Below are 18,309 nucleotides of genomic sequence, written 5' to 3'. Positions count from 1 at the left end.
ATGAAGATTTAGCACTCGAATAGAGGTTTACTTTATTTTTCAACTAAACAAGTGGGGCTAACAAGATGCCATGGCTAGATAAATTTCAGTTCATATTCGGAAGAAAGTTTGAATAAAAGCATAAACATATGATGAATAATTTTGTTTGAAGTTCTGACACAAAGCAAGTAACTATTTTGACTTTTATATTTGTAAAAATAAATTGTTTGTTTGTATCAACAAAGATAGCCTAATTTGCATGTGTAGTTTGTTATGAATTCATCAAGAGATCGACCACCCGGTGATTTTTAATTTACTGATGGTGGGGAATATAGCGAAACAATAAACTCTCACCCTCTATTTATTTAGAGCTGGGGATAAATAGGGAAATGAGTTGAAGGTAAATGACGGTGGGAGATGAATGAGGGTGGGGATAAATAAGTGTTTGGGAAAAATGAGGGTTAGAAGTAGATAACGGAAGGGGTAGATGAGGGTAAGAGGTAAATGAGGGTAGGGGTAAATGAGGGTTAAAGGGGAAATTAACGACATGTACCGTAATGATCATCTATAAAAAGATATTTGCAAGAAAAACTTCAATACCTGTAGATTCGTAGTCATAGGCAACCAACTGCCTCTCCTAAACGTTCAGCAGTGATGAAAGGGGTTTACTTTTTGAAGGAAAATTTCTGAAATCAAAAATTATTAAAACATTATTAGCTACATTCATCCACCTAAAGCGATCATTTATAGAAACACTAATGTGACAAATCACACTTAAATTCTTTGACGCACAGGATAAATAAATAGCTGCATCTCGATCCGTTATAAATTATTTGGCACCGAAAACATTTGCTTTAATATTTCTGCAAGGTTTGTTAGAATTTGATTAGGTCGCTTATTTACTGAAACCTGCTTCAAATGATTGTTGAGATGTCTTCCAATATAAAAAGTAAAGTAAATTCACGAGGGGAAAAGTTTATTCTAAAAAGCAAGTGACCGGTAAGATTATGTGTACGTTGACAGTAAATGAATTCTCAACCAGAGTTCTATCTGAACGTCATGTTTATTTTTGAAGAAAAAAGAGCTATCGATTTCTCAAAGTGAAGCGCACAATGTGTACAGAAAGAAAAAACGTATTGCAGACAGGGTAAAAGAATGATAAACTTTTTGTACACTCTTTGATTAATGCAGAAAATATTGACTAAATTTGAAATGTAACAGCTATAAATCACATGCTCTATAAATATTTTTAGATTGATCTAATGTCATCGGAGAAGAGCCTCAATCCGATGGTTTTGCTATATCTTGATGGACATGGAAAGGTTAAAGCTGCAGGTAATTCTTCTATCAAAAAGATTTTAGACTTGTGTAGAAGTTAAGAATTGAATTGGATTACTTTTGTGTTTAAAATACGATTGTCGGTATAGAAGTAATGTAATCAATTCATTTAAACAGGAACGCCCGGCCTTCGTCGAGAAATCTTGAATATTTCCCGAGATGCCATGTGCAAATATGTTGAAGACAATTCTTTGATTACAACTGACTCCCCAAGTACTAAGAAGAAAAGAAAACTGTGAAGACGTTTATCAAGTGCAGGAGATACGCTCTGATCTTGTTGATCCTGATGCTTTGGAAGAAATAAAACAAGGGACTTGGTCGTGCAAAGAGCTACGGAAACTGGTTTTAAATATGGTTCTCCCAAGAACAGCTGACATCGGTAAAAACTATTTTTGTATATTTGTGAGTAACTAATTTCTGATATACAACGGCAGACCTCGTAAATTCAAGATTGGTTTTAGACAAGAAAGGAAAACGGAAGTGGAAAGTGGCTAGAGTGAGAGACTTTCGGCTTAAAGCAGAGAAACCGTTGTTTTGGCCTCCTCACATCCCATTTGTTTCGCCATCTGCCAGGATTAATCAACCTTCAGGTAAATCAAGTGAATCAATCTTCAATATTTTCATTGTTTTTATTTACATATTGTACACCATTCTCAGAGGATGATTACGATGAAGAAGAATTTGATGATAAAACAGAACGCTCGAGAAAAATTTTAAATAAGAAAGAACTGATAGAGATCGCTCTATCGTATGGAGAATACGTTCATGAAGTGAGTATTATTGTTGTAGATTTAGTATATAGAAGACAACTCACTGCTTCTCTTAACTTTTGTTTAATTAGTTTACTGGACATGAAAAAAATGAAGAGACAACACAATCATTTGTCAAGGAAGACAAGAGGTACACACTAACCATCTTTTAAGAAATAATATAAGAACATTTAAACACGAACTGCTATTTGCTTTTATTCCCAAGAAAACTAATCGAGATGCGAATGTTGGAAAAGATACGTATACAAGCGAAGAAGATAAAAGAAGTGATGAGAGCGAGAAAAGAGGAGATTTCGAAAACAAATTTGTTGATAACGAAGCTGCATTAAATAACATAAAAGAGGATGAAAGGGTAAATGAACGTCCAGGAAATTACAAAAAACAGCGCACCAAAAATGAACGTTTTTTTCTATACCCATCAGGAAGAGGATACACAATTAGTGAATTTACAACAGATGAGAGACATGTACGAAAAGTAAGAAAACTTTTAGAAACTCACATTTAGTTTTTAAATTTCAAAACGATACCACAATCCATTTTAGAGAGAAATAGCTTGTATTGTTCGCGCAATGTTAAAAGACCCCCTAAAATATGTTGAAACAGCCTACGAATTGTTGGACTTAGCTGATACACATCAACATCCTATTACGAAAAATTTAAAGTATGAAATGCTAATGTTTATTGACTGATTGAACGGTTCTAATCTAAATGACAATTTGTTGATTCCTTAATAATATTTGAGTAGGTCACACGAAAAGACCTCATGGGCGTTCCACATGATTACGACACAAGTTGTCCTGAGACATTTTCAACGCTTTAAGCATTGATCCCAATAGACTTCAACTCGATTCATTTCGATACGGAGTTGCACATCAATGTCATTTGGCATCCGAAGTAATATTTTGCTCCGTAAATCTCTAAGTTTTTTTATTTATAAAAGAAACACATCTTTTTCTAGCGCTCACGACAAACAAGTAAAGCAATTTCAAATGAAGAAATTATAAAAGAAATACAAGATTTCAACACTGAAGGTGAACATTCTCAAAATTCAAATCACGAAGAAAATTCTTTAATATTAAACAAATTTAGAAAACCTACATGACAAGCAAATTATTCCCTTTTTTAGATGTTACCCTTACTAACACGCATGTTCAATGCATTGCTGGAGCACTTCGTGCGTCATTGGAAATATGGAGTCCCCAGTTTGAACTATTCCATATCTATTTTCCGTGTTTATGCCAAGTTATGGACAACGGAGGAATAGGCTACTTTAGTTTGACAGTTGGCATAACTTTTCAAAATAGTTATGTATTATGGAGCAAACATCTGAAAAGAGACCGACTAGAAGAAAAAAGCCAGCAACTACAATCAGGTCAATAAAAAATTGAATGTCTCATGTAAATGTTTCTATTGAATAAGTGAAGAAAATTCCTGACGATAATAGAAAACTATATCTTTGACAGGAAAGAATGCAGTGAAGAGAGTGAAAGGTGACATTCATATATTGAAAATATTTGACAAAAAGGAAAACGACAAAGGTAGCATCAATGCCTTTTTAGAGTGAACTGTTTTGATGGCATTGTAATATACAAGAGTGATGTCGAAACATTAAATGGAAGCAAGTGGTTGTGTGATACCATAATTGACTTTTTTTAAGGTAATGTGAAATGATTCAAATCTAACATATAGAAGGAAGCAATAAAAACATTACAAGCTAACTTAAATTTCTTGAATGCAATAGGTATTAATGCAAAACGGCAGAAAGAAAAGACGATGGGGAACAATATTATGTCTTTTCTAGTTTTTTCCAACAGAAACTACTCATGAAAGGACACGTGTAAGTGTCCGGTTAAGATTTCACCCTAGATTCTAGAGATAATTACATGTTATAATATTTGCAATTTTTTCAGATCAAAGCGACCATTAGATCTTTCGGGATGCAACTTACATGGAGTGAGGAGATACACACCTAAGAACATGTATCAATATAAAATGATTTTTATACCAGTCTGCGACATGTAAGAATTTTACAAAGAAAATCAGTTTCTACAGTTCAATTCTATGAGATACTTGAGACATGATATATTTTAAAGGACACATTGGTGGCTAGTGGTCTTTGAAGTTTTGACAAGTTGTTTATACGTGTTGTGCAGCATGGGTTGGAAGAATAAAACTGTTGCTTCAAACATAAGAGTAGATAAGATGCAGCTTTGTCACACTTTTGTCACAGAGCTCTTACCCGTGCCAGTTAGTTTCCAGTCCCCTGAAGTTGATCGGTGCGCGCGCATGTCAACCGGAAATAGGGTTTAATAAACATGGCATGGCATTGGATGGCGTGAAAATCGGAAATACGACAAAGCTGGAAGTTGCATGCTATTGACAAAGTAACATTAGATCCGTTTCCTTTTCTCAATCGAAGGTAAAAACGGTAGAAAACGAGGTAATTGCATTTTATAGCTTATACTTTATCGAAAGGTTTACATTTTATCTCTTGAAACAAATGGAATTGAATGTAGACATTGATCTGGCATTAAGAATGAACAAATTGCTTTTGGAGTCAGAAAAGAATGAAATAACTGTACGTCAAAGTTTGTTAGAAAATAAACTTTTAGACTGCTATGCAGGAGAAATTGCTGCAATGATAAACGCTGAAGTAAATAAGAACTGCAATGGATGCATGATTGACCACCTCTCTCAGCGTGAGCATGGCTGTCTCATGATGGAGCATGACGAGCGTATGTTGTTGCATTTTGATGATGCCTCGAAAAATGTGCCGATGAGATTGTGATCAAAGATTTTATGAAAAGCATTGAAGATGTCGACCCACCCGTTAACGGACTTGAGATACTAAAATATACTTGTAACGACTGGCTTAAAATATTTCTTTCAGATAAAATGAACAAACTTAAAAAACGAGTCATTCAACATTTGTAAATCTTTATTCATGTTGTTACATTAAATATTTGTTGCATTAAATCTGAACGTCAATCATGATGCCCTCTGTACACAGTTTTCTGAATGAATGAAATAAGAACCACCATATAAAATTGCTGCTTCCGTATGACAGTTTATATATAAACGCACCCATGAATTACAAACTTACATTACAAATTGACGGACAGCGGCATCAACACTTGCGTCCGATACACTACATGAATGAAGACTAAAAATCAATGACATGAAACGCAACCTGAGATTAAAATATCTTTAAAGGCATACAAACCCGCAAATTTACACTTGAATTTTCCCCGTGACTCCACTAACGGGGACAAATGGACAGTATGTCCACATTTAGCCTTGATGAAAAATCACACAGCGATTACATTTTTCTGAAAACGAGGAGATAGATTCTGTTGAAGATAAAAACATTCTCTAATTTGAAATAAACAGAAAGAGCTCGCACTTACTAATTTCAGGGTATTCTGTCTGCTGCATCGATGCCATTCTGCAAAATTTTCTGATTTGCGTGTCTTGATTTTTTGCAGAGTTTTTATCGTCTTAACACATACAAAACACTTTTAGTATTTCAAGTGGTTGAAGTACACAGCGCATGCGTTTGAGATGTGACCTTCGCTGCCATCTCGCACGTGTAAGTTAAAAATTACCATTGAATAGTATGACCTTGAATAATGAGGCGTGGGTAAGATCGGTGCAGAATCCTGCTGAGGGGAATGATGCAGTAAATGATAAGGACCAACGAAAGATGCCTGACAATGTGAATAAAGGAGCGGCATGAACAAAAGTCAATATTAAAGGGAAATGAAAAGAGCCTTTAACATACCGACATGATACAGTAAATGACCCTAGGAAAGATGCCTGACAATGTGAATAAAGTATCGGTTTGAACATGAGTCAATATTGAAGGGAAATTAAAAAGAAAAATCATGTTGTGAAGATAAGATCCTGCGGTGTGGGAGGGTATCATACAGAGGAAAGTGATGCAGTTAATTAATGATGAGACCCTCAGGAAAGATATCAAACAATGTACCAAAAGGGGTTACTGATTTGAACAAGCGTGAGTCTTACACTTGAATGTGATTCTATTCAATTCTTTACTCACAGTATGAATGAGACCTATTCTTCTTTAAAGAAAATCATGCGTTGGTAAATGATTATTCATGTGAAGGCCAACACTTTAAAAAAGGTGGAAAATGTTCTTGTTGCACACACAACTTGAACAGTGCTTCATAAACGTGTTAAATCTGTGTTAGGAGAGCAAATAATTTGAACATCATGGTTTCCATTGAGAAATATCCATGTTTCTGTGGTGCAGGCCTCGAGAGAATCGTGTCTAAGAAGGACGAACGGGCGTATGTTAAATGTAGAGGTGAAGGATGCACATTGTTCTGCCACGAAGAAAGGTACCATAATATAATGGATGCCTACGAAACGAAAGTCGCGAAAGAATTCAAACCAAACAAGTTCCCCCTGTGCAAATGCGGTTATCCAGGTAGTCTCATGGTCTCCCAATCGAGCAATAAAGACCCTATTTTCGTTGTCAATCTATCGTCGACGGAGAAAAATGTAGCTTCTTCCATTGGGGCGACGCGACTATGAATAGCAAGATCATTATGAAAAAAAGAAAGGTAGAACTGGATGACCGTAAGAGGAAAGAGCCTAAAGAAAAGGAACCTAAAACGGTCGCCGTTAAGAAACAGAAAAAAAGGACCAACCCATTCCAGGACGATGAATAAACACGAAACGTTAAGCAATAACAACAATGCATGCACCAACGGTTGATCACTGTAACTATAAAAAATTCACGCAATAAATTTTTTTAATGTATCGCTTTGAGTGTTTGTTCATTACACATACAATACCTTCCTGAACACCTGAATATGTTGTCTGTTTGTAAGTATTCAATTACTCTGTAGGAGTTCAATGAACATATACTATAAAATAAAGCATGATTTCACAAATTGCCATTACTGCATGAAAATCATCGCCAGATGATCATGGGAGAAAAAGAGTATCTAGAGCGTTTACGTGTTCGAGCCATCAGAAAAAATGTAAAGGCAAAACGTTTGCTGAAAAAAGTTCAGAAAGAAATCTCTAAAGATAAAACGGATATTTCAAAAGTGTTAAAATGGGTAAAAAAATCAACGAAGTTGTTGCAGCAAAGTGTTGAACTTGTGGAAGAAAGAAACAACATAAAAAATCAAACTAAAAATGATGAAAAATCTGTTAACTTTGTGCTTGAAAAAGTTTCGGAACGATATGTTCGTAAATTTGGCGCAAAGTCATGTATATTCCGTGCTAAGCTAGACGATCTATCCGTTCGCGATAAGCAAATAAAAGTCAAAGACATAATGACTGAGCTCGATGGCTTGTTTGACGACGCCATTCGTCAGGTAAGAGTGAAAAAAAGCGCTGTGTGACACAAAGCATCTTTTAATTTTATGTTAATGTTCCTAGGTAAAAGAACAGTGTGATTTTAGAACACCATTGGAAGATCGGCTTCGTGTAATGATTAGAACGGATGCTTTGAAAACACCAATCAGCACTAAGCTTCTTCCTGCCGCTGAAATTAACTCTAACAGAATTTTGGGTGAAATTACAAAAACTTTGCAGAGAAATGAGAAGATTCCTTTGGACAACTCGTTCATCATCGACCTTATTGGCGTAAAAGCGCCTGTTGGGAGTGGTAAGGCCTTCAAAGTCTTAGATTACTCTAAAGACAGTACTTTAAAAAAATTGATTGTAACTATCAAGAATGATGATAACCTATGCTGTGCTCGGGCTTTAGTTGTAGCCATAGGGATGGCTGACCACCATCCAAAATTAAAACAAATGAAGATGGGTAGACCTATACAAAAAAAATTAGCCTTAAAGTTGCATAAACGTGCCAATATTTTGCCTGGTAAATGTGGATTGAGGGAAATTTCAAAGTTTCAAGGTGTTCTTTCAGACTATCAAATTATTGTAATAGACTTTGATGCACGAAACACTTCAATTTATGAAGGGCCTAAAGAGTAAAGAAGCTATTGCTATACAAACACGGAGATCATTTCAATGTTATCAATCCGGCAAAGCTCCCAGCTTTTTCGGTAAAAGATTTTACTGTGAACATTGTTCAAGCTTTGTAAACAACTATATTAATCACCCATGTTTTGATGTCTGCAGCACATGTTTACGCAAAGGATGTGCATTAATTCCGACGGAACAGCGGGAATGCTCGGACTGTTATAAGTCATGCCGGTCAAATGCATGTTACAACCTACATAAAAAACAACGTAGATTAAAAGGACTTGATCTTCCCTCAAAATGTGACAGCACGTATAAATGCCGTACATGCAATGTCATTGTCAACAGAAATAGACAAGACGAACACAAGTGCGGAGAATTTAAGTGTCATATCTGCAAACAGCTGGTTGCTAGTGGGCATTTATGTTTTATTCAACCCGAACCAGCAAAAAGCCAAATGTAAACTCATTTTCTACGATTTTGAAACGGATTTTACAAGCGGTGAGCACGTTGTGAATTTTGCAGTTTTACAGTTCGCTTCAGGTGACGAACGTGTTTTCAAAGGATACAATGCGTTAAATGATTTTTGTGAGTTTCTGTTTTCAAGAGAGCATATAGGCTATACAGCAATTGCCCATAATGCCAAAGGATTTGACGCTGTTATCATTCAAAAATGGCTCATACAATATCGGCCGACATCCGATATGCATGTCATTCATTCTGGTCAGAAAGTAATGCAACTATTTTAAAAGATTATCAGATGACGCTAATCGACTCGTTAAACTTCCTAAGTATGCCTCTTTCCGATTTGCCTCGAACGTTTGGATTAGATCTGTCGATGTATTCGAAAGGCGATTTCCCTTTTAAATTTAACACACGAGAAAATCAGAAATACGTTGGCCCTATTCCGGCTCTTGAATATTATAGCCCCGACACAAAGTCAAAATGTAAAAGAGATGAGCTAATTGCATGGCATCAGAATTTAATTGATGAGGGATACGTTTTCGACTTTCAAAAAGAAATGTACAAATACTGTTCTCAAGATGTAACTATTTTGCGTTTGTGTTGCATGGAATTCAGAAAGTTGTTTTGGCCGAAACACATGTAGACCCATTTTGTTATTGTACAATTGCGTCTTCGGTCATGGCAGTGTTTCGTTCAAACTATTTAAAAGAAAAACCATTGGCATTGTACCTAAGAATTTTACCGTGATAGCAATAAACCGTATTCAAACAGTGCCATTGAGTGGCTGGAGTTTGTTTCCTTTCAAACAAAAGCAATATCAAACACGCTCTTCATAATGGGGAGAAAGTTATTTATGACTCGTTGTTAAACAAACATTATTATGTCGATGGATTTTGTGAAGACACAAACACCGTGTATGAGTTCTACGGAAAAGTTTATCACGGCTGCCCTTTATGCCTGGATTTGAAGAGTGAAAATCCTTACCGTACAGGTACAACGCTAAGAGAAGCATATAACCGAACCATTGAGCGTGAAAAAAGATTAACGGAGTTAGGATATAAAGTAAAAACCATATGGGAGCATGATTTCAAGCAACTCAGACAAACTCCTCAAATGCAGCATTTTTTAAACACACATGAATTTATAACAGACCTTTACCCTGCCGATAGCTTTTTTGGTGGAAGAGTTGAGGGTTTTAAACTGTTTCGTAAGGCCGAAGAAAATGAGAAAATCTTTTATAACGATTTTACAAGTCTTTATCCATTCGTTATGAAAAATCGCCGTTATCCTATAGGTCACCCTACAATTATTCGCAAAATTTTGAAGATCTTTCAAATTACTTCGGTTTGATTAAGTGCCGCGTTTTGGCACCGGCAGGCTTGTATCATCCCGTGCTCCCGATGAAAGTTAATGGTAAATTAATGTTTCCATTGTGTAAGCGATGTGCTGTAAATTCCTCGGCAGAATGTCATCATTCCGAAAACCAGTGTTCATTTTGCGGGACTTCTACGACCATTGAAATGAACAAGACAATTGAAAAAGGCTACAAAATTTTGGAGGTGCATGAAATTTGGCATTTTGAAGAAACATCGGACAGTTTATTTAGTGAATATGTAAATTTCTTTTTGCGGTTGAAACAAGAAGCTTCGGAATTTCCGGATTAGGTAAACTCAGACGCAGACCAGGCAAAATATATCGACGACTATCTAAAGCACGAGGGAATTCAATTGCGTAAGGAAAAAATTTTGAAAAATCCAGGGTTAAGAGCGCTAGCAAAACTTTGTTTAAACTCGCTTTGGGGTAAATTTGCACAACGTAATGATATGTTAATTACGGAGTTTATTCACGATCCGCTTGTATTTTACAAACGACTAAATAGTGCAGACACTGAAATTCACGACATGCAATTACTGAATGACGATTTAGTCGAAGTTGTATACAAGCGTGATTGGGAGTTTCAAAAAGAAAATAAAACAACAAATATTTTTATAGGTATTTTTACAACTGCATGGGCGCGTTTGGAGCTCTACAGTTTGTTAGATTTACTAGGAGAAAATTCGCTCTATGCAGACACAGACAGCTGTGTGTATGTTGCAAAGCCTGATTCTCCAAAGCCTCCTTTAGGAGACTATTTAGGAGATTTGACTGATGAAATTGGTGAAGGCGAGCACATTACTGAATTTGTCTGTGGGGGTCCTAAGAATTATGCTTTTACAGTTAGTAACGGCGAGCAACACTGTAAAATAAGAGGCTTTACATTGAATTTTAAAAATAGCTTGCTTTTAAACTTCGACACGTTAAAAGATATGATTTATAATTATGTTGAAAAACCGTCAACTGTACAAATAGAAGAAAGTAAAATAGTCAGGGAGAAATGGTCGCATAAACTTGTAAATAAAAATCAAATTAAGAAATATCAAGTTGTCTTTGACAAACGTATAATAATAGACGGAGGGGCCAATACCATTCCCTATGGCTATAATTGGTTTCCGTCAGCGGAAATTTCCAACAGTTTACCTCAGATCGCACGCGAAGCCATGGCTAATGATATTTTATTCACATCCGTGCATCCAACCGCACTAGAAAATTACAAAGAATGTATGACAGGTCAAGGTGAATGTAGCGAGTCGATTGATTTAATGGAAACCGACTCTGAAGACGAAGAAAGCTTTTCCGAAAGACAATCCGATGTGGAGTTTCTTGACGACATTGATCACTCCGACAATGAACTTTCGTTTTACAGACAGATTGATAATCAAGTATAGAGTCGAGACAGGTAAATTAATAAAGTGACATGCATATAATCAAACAGCGTTGAATAGTTAAACAGTTTCGAATCAATGACATGTTAACTAACAAACAAATATACATATTTTTAGACTGAGGTTGTTTGACACATTTCTACACTGGACAAGGCTAACGATGGTTGAACACGATACGCAGTCATTTCTATGTGATCGGTATGTACAGACGGGAAACAGCGACGACAATTGCGAACCATGCAATACATCAACATTATACAGACAAATATGGAAACTATCGTAGAAGGAACCAACACATAAAAGTTGACAGTTTTTTCTTTCGCTGGTGGAACTAAACACATGAACGATGAAGACGAAACCATTGATTCTGACAGTGACGGTGATAACGATAAAGACGAAGACGACAGCTGCGAATGAAATGGTGATGATGCTGATGGTGATAGTGAGGGTAACAGTGGTAATAACGACAGCAGAGGTGATGACTTTGAAGTTGAGAATGATATCGTTGAATGTGGAGGTATTGACGGCGTGGACGGCGACAACAGCAAAGATGTAGACAATAATAACAGCGACGGTGATGAGGTTGACATGTTAAAAAAAAAAATCCGTGAGGGGCGAACATAAAACTTTTGGCGGGACGACGGAACGTGAGATGATTTACACGGGGTGGACATAATCAACGACGATGGTAGAAGAGAAAAACTGACTGATGACTGAGGTAAACGATTGCTTGTGGTTGACGTATACGGAAAAAGTTGTGTCACAGACGAAAATGAGTTCACCGACAACAAATATAAATCTTTCTTTCGGGCTGGACACGGATCAAACAACACATTTAACATTGAGAAATTGACAGGACAGGACAGAGGGTTTTCACGTAAATCAATGTACATAAGTCTTGGGTACGCACGAATAACATCCAGTTCATTCACAGCTTTAATGTTGTTTCGTTTCAACGACAAAATCCGTATTCGTGCATCTTTTACCGTTCCGATAGGAACATGCTTCAGATCCATGTTAGAACAATCTAACATATGATATCGCTTCACATAACCGCATTTTTCACCGTGGTTTGCACAGCCATAAGGAAAAAACATACAGACAGCAAGGAATTCATTATGGAAAATTGGAAAAGTTACAAACAACTCTTGTGAAATATGAATGTTGCGAACTATGAATGTAGTTACAAAATGAATGAACGATTAAAAGACATGCCTATGCTTGTGAGGATTTTAAAGTAAACCCTCAAGTGCTTTTAAAATTTTCTGTCATAAATATCTGCTAAAGTATGATGTGTTCATATAATCAAAAGAGATTTTTGTTGTTTGATTGATGTAGATAATTAGAAAAATATTTAATAAAATTGTTCATTGTCCAATGTATTCTTATTGTGTGCACTTTGTTCACTATTTTACAAATACCTCCCATTCAAGCTAGTCGAATCATACCGTCTTTCTTTGAATATGTCAAAATGCTTACTAGCGCGAGTGGTTATAAAAGTGAAAGCAGAGCATGTTTGCTTTTATTTGCGAGACAATGGACGTACGTTTTAGAACACCTGCCAACTTTTATGTGTGTGGTCAAAGTCAGTCGGGCAAAAGCTATTTGGTTAGGTCGATGCTTTATAATTTAAATGAACTTTTTTATCCTGTTCCAAATAAAATTATTTACTGTTACGGCGAACGGCAAAGTGAATTTGGTGAAATGGAATCAAAATTCCAAACATTTGCTTCGTCGAAGGATTCCCGGACAACTTATTTGATATTCTGGAAGGTTGTCAAAACTCTTTAGTGGTCGTTGACGATTTGATGTCAGAATGTTCTAGCGATCAACGAATGTCCGATTTATTTACCCGCGGGTCACATCACCGTGGCGTCTCTGTCATGTATCTAACACAAAATTTATTTCCGCCTGGTAAACAATCCCGAACAATCAGCTTAAATTCCCACTACATGATCATTTTTAAAAACCCCAGAGATTCGCTAGGTATCGCAACATTGGCACGCCAAATGTACCCAAAGAAAACGAATTACCTTTTGGAGTCATTTCAAGACGCCACATGCCGCCCTTACGGTTATCTTTTGCTCGATTTGCATCAACTCACATCTGACAATATGCGTGTCAGAACAAATATCTTGCCCGGTGAAAAGCAGATTGTCTATGTACATAAGTGATAAGCATCGACATCAACAGTCATTTAAGCACCATGTCTAAACGAATTAGGAGCAATCTTCCATACCTACAAGTACTTGCAAAATCTAAGCCGAAAATTCGAAAGGTTATCATCGAACATGGACCATCTGATGTCATGTTGTGTATTTGTGAATGCGCAGTTAATGTGTTAAAAGGAACTGTACCGATATCTGCGAGTAAAAACGACGCTTGTTGAGGTATAAGAAACATCTCAGAGCCTTAGCGAACAAGAGAATTTCAAGAGCTAAAAGAAAAACTTTTAAATCAAAAAGGAGGAAATCTACTGAGCGCCTTCCTACCACCGGTTTTGAACGTTCTAGGGAGTTTGCTGAAATAATGAAGCATGCCAAGCGAATGATTTTAGTACCTGAAGACGTTTATAATAAATATGAACAAAAGCAAAAATTTGAAGTTTCGCCAATTACGATGAACATGATGCAAAAAGATACTCAACTCTCACACATCCTTCACCAAGACGGTTTAAGTGACGATCAAAGGCAAAACTTTTAACACAAACTTTGAGCAATTCCTTAATTTGAAGAAACAAAAAGATATTCAGATACCCACAGTACGCGTGATGGATACAACCGACGGGGAAGAAAGAAACACGGTAATAAACAACGAAGTGCGTACATTAGCTGACTCCGTCATTGTACAAAGTGTGCCGAAGACGATGCGTGAACGCGCAACAGCAATACTGCAGCGTCTCAAAACAAAACCAGATATAATAACTTGGGATGATTCAGGACAAGTCAAACTTGACGGTGTTATTATCCCTCAATCAAATATATCAGACCTCATTAGCGACGCCGTAAGAGGGAGAAAGAATTTCAATCCTACAGGTTCTAGAGAATTCTTTCGCGTTTTATCAAAATAAACATTCCTCGTGATTTGGTTCGGAACGATGTAAGATGGGAAGAAGCTCAAATGGAAACTTCGCCCGATGAAGAAGACGGAATAGCCTACCACAGAGGCTCAAGAACAAAATGACAACACCTAAAGCCAGCCCTACACTAAAGAAAACTCGCTTACGTTGGATAGACTATTAAAATTTGACATGTAAAGATTTGTTTTGTTTAAATAAATAGAGCAGTTGATATCAATTTCCTGACTGTTATCATTAGAATATGCAAATAGAAAACACAGGCAATTAGTTTACACAAAGAAAATTTTATTGATAATAAACGGCTCAAGCTTTTACAACAAATTTTATACTTGACTGAATGCTATCGTTTAGGGTTACACTAGTTTCTATATGAAAATGTCTGCTAACGAAACTTGATACCTTGTTATCGTTCTCAACAGTATTACCATCAAACATGTTTACAATCTTATTCATGCTATATCCTCGCACTCTATGGCTGAGGTAAAATATACAATATTGTCCACATACATCCGTCCAGATACTTTGCAATTGACGTTTATTAAACCCCCAATCATAATGTTTCAAATAATCTCTAAAGAACTTATGATATCGCTCTGGTGGTTGTCCATAGCTATCGAAGAATTCGGCTTTTTCTTCTGAAGGAAAGTAAAAGGCAACCCAATGGGTCCCCGGTTTTCCGCTTACATCCGTGTTTGCGATAAATCCTTTTGGGTAGCTTTCGATTTCTTTAGGCAGACGATCGGCTGGAAAAACGCCGAGAAATTTTTTCCTGTTACCGGATCGGATTTCAAAGCGGCCCATATTTGTGAGGTGTTCATTTATCCAATGTAGTCATAAACGACATTTCTCTCTCCATCGATTTGTATTATATTTTCAAACTCTCCATAGCAAACGAGGCTAACTGCATGAGTTGGCGGTGTCGTGAATTGTAAGTCAATGGCCAGGTTTCCTTTTGCACCGTGTTAAAATGTTCGGATGCACTGCACATATCGGGGTAAAGTCCGCGCCGAACAGGGCAAAACCGTTTGGGAAATCTTCACGCGTAATGCCATTGCCTGTGTCGTAATACATTTTCCCAGTGCCTGAAAACTGCGATAGAAATGCTTCTATAAATCTCGGATTCGCGCCAAAGGACAAATTGATTGGTTTAAATGGTACAGATTCACCATTTATTGAAATGCCTAACGATGAAATGTTGAAATGCTGGAAATTGAATGGGTTCTTTTTATAAGCTCCATTGAATGACGCACTTTCAACAAGACCAAAAACAAACGATTTAGGCACTAAACCATTGAAAAGGTTATCTTTTTGCAGCGAAGGGTTTCCAGAAGGAATAATAAAACTTTTACAGTCCACACGTCTTACAGGGTAAATGGCTGGACCTTTTTTCAGGGCAACTTCGTGAGCCAGAGATATACTAGGATTCACTTTGACTTTACGAACTTTAAGGTATGCATCTATCAATTTCACTCTAAAGGCTGCACCGTCCACCGATGACATTAAGACAAATTCGTCACTGGTACGGTTCATGACCACTTTCAAATCAACATAGCTAAGTAAGTAACGTTCACCAAAGAAAACATCGCAAAAGATAGGACCTGCCATATCAACAATTTTACTTCCCATGATAAACTTATTTCTTGTCTTCAAACCCTGTTTGGACTTGCGTGCAGGATCTGCATTATCCATCTGACCTGCAGTATCTTTGTAAAATAACGCAGCGGTGAGCTGTGATTGTTTGGCTGACGGACCATAATTTAAAAGTGTGCCGAGATATGCACGATATGGATATGTTCCTGTTGCTTGTGTAACTAACTTTCCTTTTAGAAACACGTCAACTTGCTTGAACAAACTGTGCAAGAAATTGTTTACAGGTCCAACTTTAGTGTCATCATCGATATCCCCACCATCGGCTTTTGTTACTTTCGCTCTAGCTACCAATATTGTCTTAGACATGTCAACATAATCTTCAGTGCCGGGCGCTAAAATGTAATTGGTCCATTTTCAGATACGCTGGACACAGGTTGATGATCAATCCAATGCCCTTTTCTAAACTGACTTGTGTTGGTGGGACAGAAAATAAATCAAGTTCGGTTTTTGTACATTCTGCAGATTTTGGATGAACGAAATCCATATTTAGCCGAAAATGTCCTCCGCTTCTTTAGCTGCTTTACGTCTCTTGGCTGAACTGTGAATGGCAATGGAGGTCGTCGCCTTTCTCTTTTTAGCTGGTTTTCTTGACCGTTTCTTTGAAGACTTTCCTCTTCCTGTTTGAGCAAACTGCTGCATTCTGTTTACAGCCATTTTCCCCATCTTTAGCAGCCTGATTTACTCTCGATTTTGCAGACTCTTTCACACTTTTCCCGGAGATAACATCGCCTAAAACGTTTGCTCCTGTGTTAAGAGCAATTTTACCCAGAGCTTTTGCACCGCTTTTTGCCAGAGGTATTACAGCTCTAGCTAAACTGCGAAATAAGCCACCAAGACCATAACCCACTTGCCCATATCCTCTTTGCCAAGGTGCTCCTTTAAACACAGGCGATGAACCGTATCCTCGTTGTTGGTTGAGATAATATTGAACATAACGATTTGTTAGAGTCATATTTCTTATGTAAAATAAGACGAAGCTTGCTTTCTGAAATGAAGTGTCACTATCGACTTCCCTCGTTCAAATGCGATGGGGTTTCCTAACTCGTCCCTTAAGAGAATTTCGATGTCCTCAAAAGATTTTGTTTGCACGGGTATGTATTGGATATTAGTGAATGTTCTTGAAACAATGTCTCCATATTTTCCTTGAATGGTAACTGCCTTTAGTAATTTTACATTGACGTCTCCAACAACTTGCGGTTGTACAATGTTGCAATATACATACATCATGACGGATCCGTGCAAATCAGAAGCATAAGGGCTTTCGGTTGTTTTTAAAATCTCTACGTCTTTTCCGCCAAAACCAAGTAAGACCGACATTCGTTGATTAAATGATATTTTGTAACCCTGTCTTACATGCACTTTAATTTTTCTGTGGGGGTCAAAGCTCAATTTGATATTGTCTTTTACTTCTTTGTAAAGAGTCTCATTAACTGATTTTACTAGGTCGAAGGCTTTTTCATACAGGCCATAGTCGACAAATACCGGAGTAGGTAGACCTGTTTTGTGAGTTACATATATATGTGTATCCAAACCTTTTTTCAACGTGTACCATGTATGAGGATATGTAATTGAATACAGTCCTACTTCCCAATTACCATTTAAATTCACAACGTGAGGTAGTTTTACGCGATAACCTGAAATCTTATTCTCAGGAAATACAGAGAGATGCATTACTAGGTAATGTCAGATAGAAGTGTGTCCCGCTCATCTTTAAGGTATAATGTGAAATGAAAAATCATGAAAACGGTTACGTTTTATATATGTATTTCCGATGCCGGTACCCATGAATTAAATTTGTTAGGGTAGCCAGACCACTTTACAAAATATTGTACATTGCCCCCTCTACCACGTTTCTTAAGTATTTTTCAATCTCATAAACATCGTCTTTCTTGATGACTTTTGAAGTTCTTTTTCATAAAATGTTCCTTGAAGTTCGTCCCCTTCATGATCTTTCAGTCTGTATACAGGAGGATTGCGTGGTATTTTTGACTTACAGTGAAAATTTCTTTTGAAAAATTCGGTAAATACCCTTCTCAAACTTTCGTTTTATTTTACTTATTCGTACTTGATCACCAATATCAAACTTATAATTTACATGCGTAGGTTTATTTAGTTTGCTTTCACCGTATAAATTTTGCCGAATTCTATCTTCATTTTCACTTGTAACGTTGATCGGTTTTCCTTAATGCTGCGATGCATGCTATGATTATAAGAATACAGTAGATCAGGAAGCATGTCAATGTATCTCATTGTTTTGTTTGCTGTGAAGTAGCGCCACATTTTAGTTTTCAGTGTACGTATC

General features: G+C 36.8%; 2 protein-coding genes and 2 long non-coding RNA genes across 4 annotated transcripts; 2 read left to right on the top strand and 2 right to left on the bottom strand.

Moving 5' to 3' along the window:
• Positions 1-1,439: 1,439 nt before the first annotated feature.
• On the top strand, positions 1,440-2,566 carry LOC124453927. The gene is made up of 6 exons (XM_047004753.1): positions 1,440-1,696; positions 1,779-1,907; positions 1,975-2,087; positions 2,159-2,217; positions 2,337-2,439; positions 2,510-2,566. The coding sequence occupies exons 1-6, from the start codon at positions 1,669-1,671 to the stop codon at positions 2,564-2,566; spliced, it is 489 nt and encodes a 162-aa protein (XP_046860709.1). The 5' UTR covers positions 1,440-1,668.
• Positions 2,567-3,221: 655 nt separating this feature from the next.
• Positions 3,222-4,095, top strand: LOC124453805. Its single transcript, XR_006951197.1, has 5 exons — positions 3,222-3,459; positions 3,551-3,577; positions 3,647-3,744; positions 3,829-3,924; positions 3,998-4,095. It is a non-coding gene; the product is annotated as an uncharacterized LOC124453805 (long non-coding RNA).
• Positions 4,096-4,956: 861 nt separating this feature from the next.
• LOC124453806 lies at positions 4,957-5,309 on the bottom strand. The gene is made up of 2 exons (XR_006951198.1): positions 5,191-5,309; positions 4,957-5,101 (listed from the first exon to the last, which is right to left on the bottom strand). It is a non-coding gene; the product is annotated as an uncharacterized LOC124453806 (long non-coding RNA).
• A 9,981-nt stretch (positions 5,310-15,290) lies between these two features.
• Positions 15,291-16,959, bottom strand: LOC124453925 (uncharacterized protein F54H12.2-like). The gene is made up of 2 exons (XM_047004752.1): positions 16,656-16,959; positions 15,291-16,339 (listed from the first exon to the last, which is right to left on the bottom strand). Exons 1-2 carry the CDS (start codon positions 16,957-16,959, stop codon positions 15,291-15,293), a joined length of 1,353 nt encoding a protein of 450 aa, XP_046860708.1.
• Positions 16,960-18,309: the final 1,350 nt, after the last annotated feature.

Source organism: Xenia sp. Carnegie-2017, unplaced genomic scaffold, assembly GCF_021976095.1.
Source record: "Xenia sp. Carnegie-2017 unplaced genomic scaffold, XeniaSp_v1 HiC_scaffold_26, whole genome shotgun sequence".
In the NCBI taxonomy this organism is placed as follows: domain Eukaryota; kingdom Metazoa; phylum Cnidaria; class Anthozoa; order Malacalcyonacea; family Xeniidae; genus Xenia; species Xenia sp. Carnegie-2017.
The sequence above is the reverse complement of the archived record's forward strand: the minus strand, read 5'-3'. Positions and strand labels throughout refer to the sequence as shown.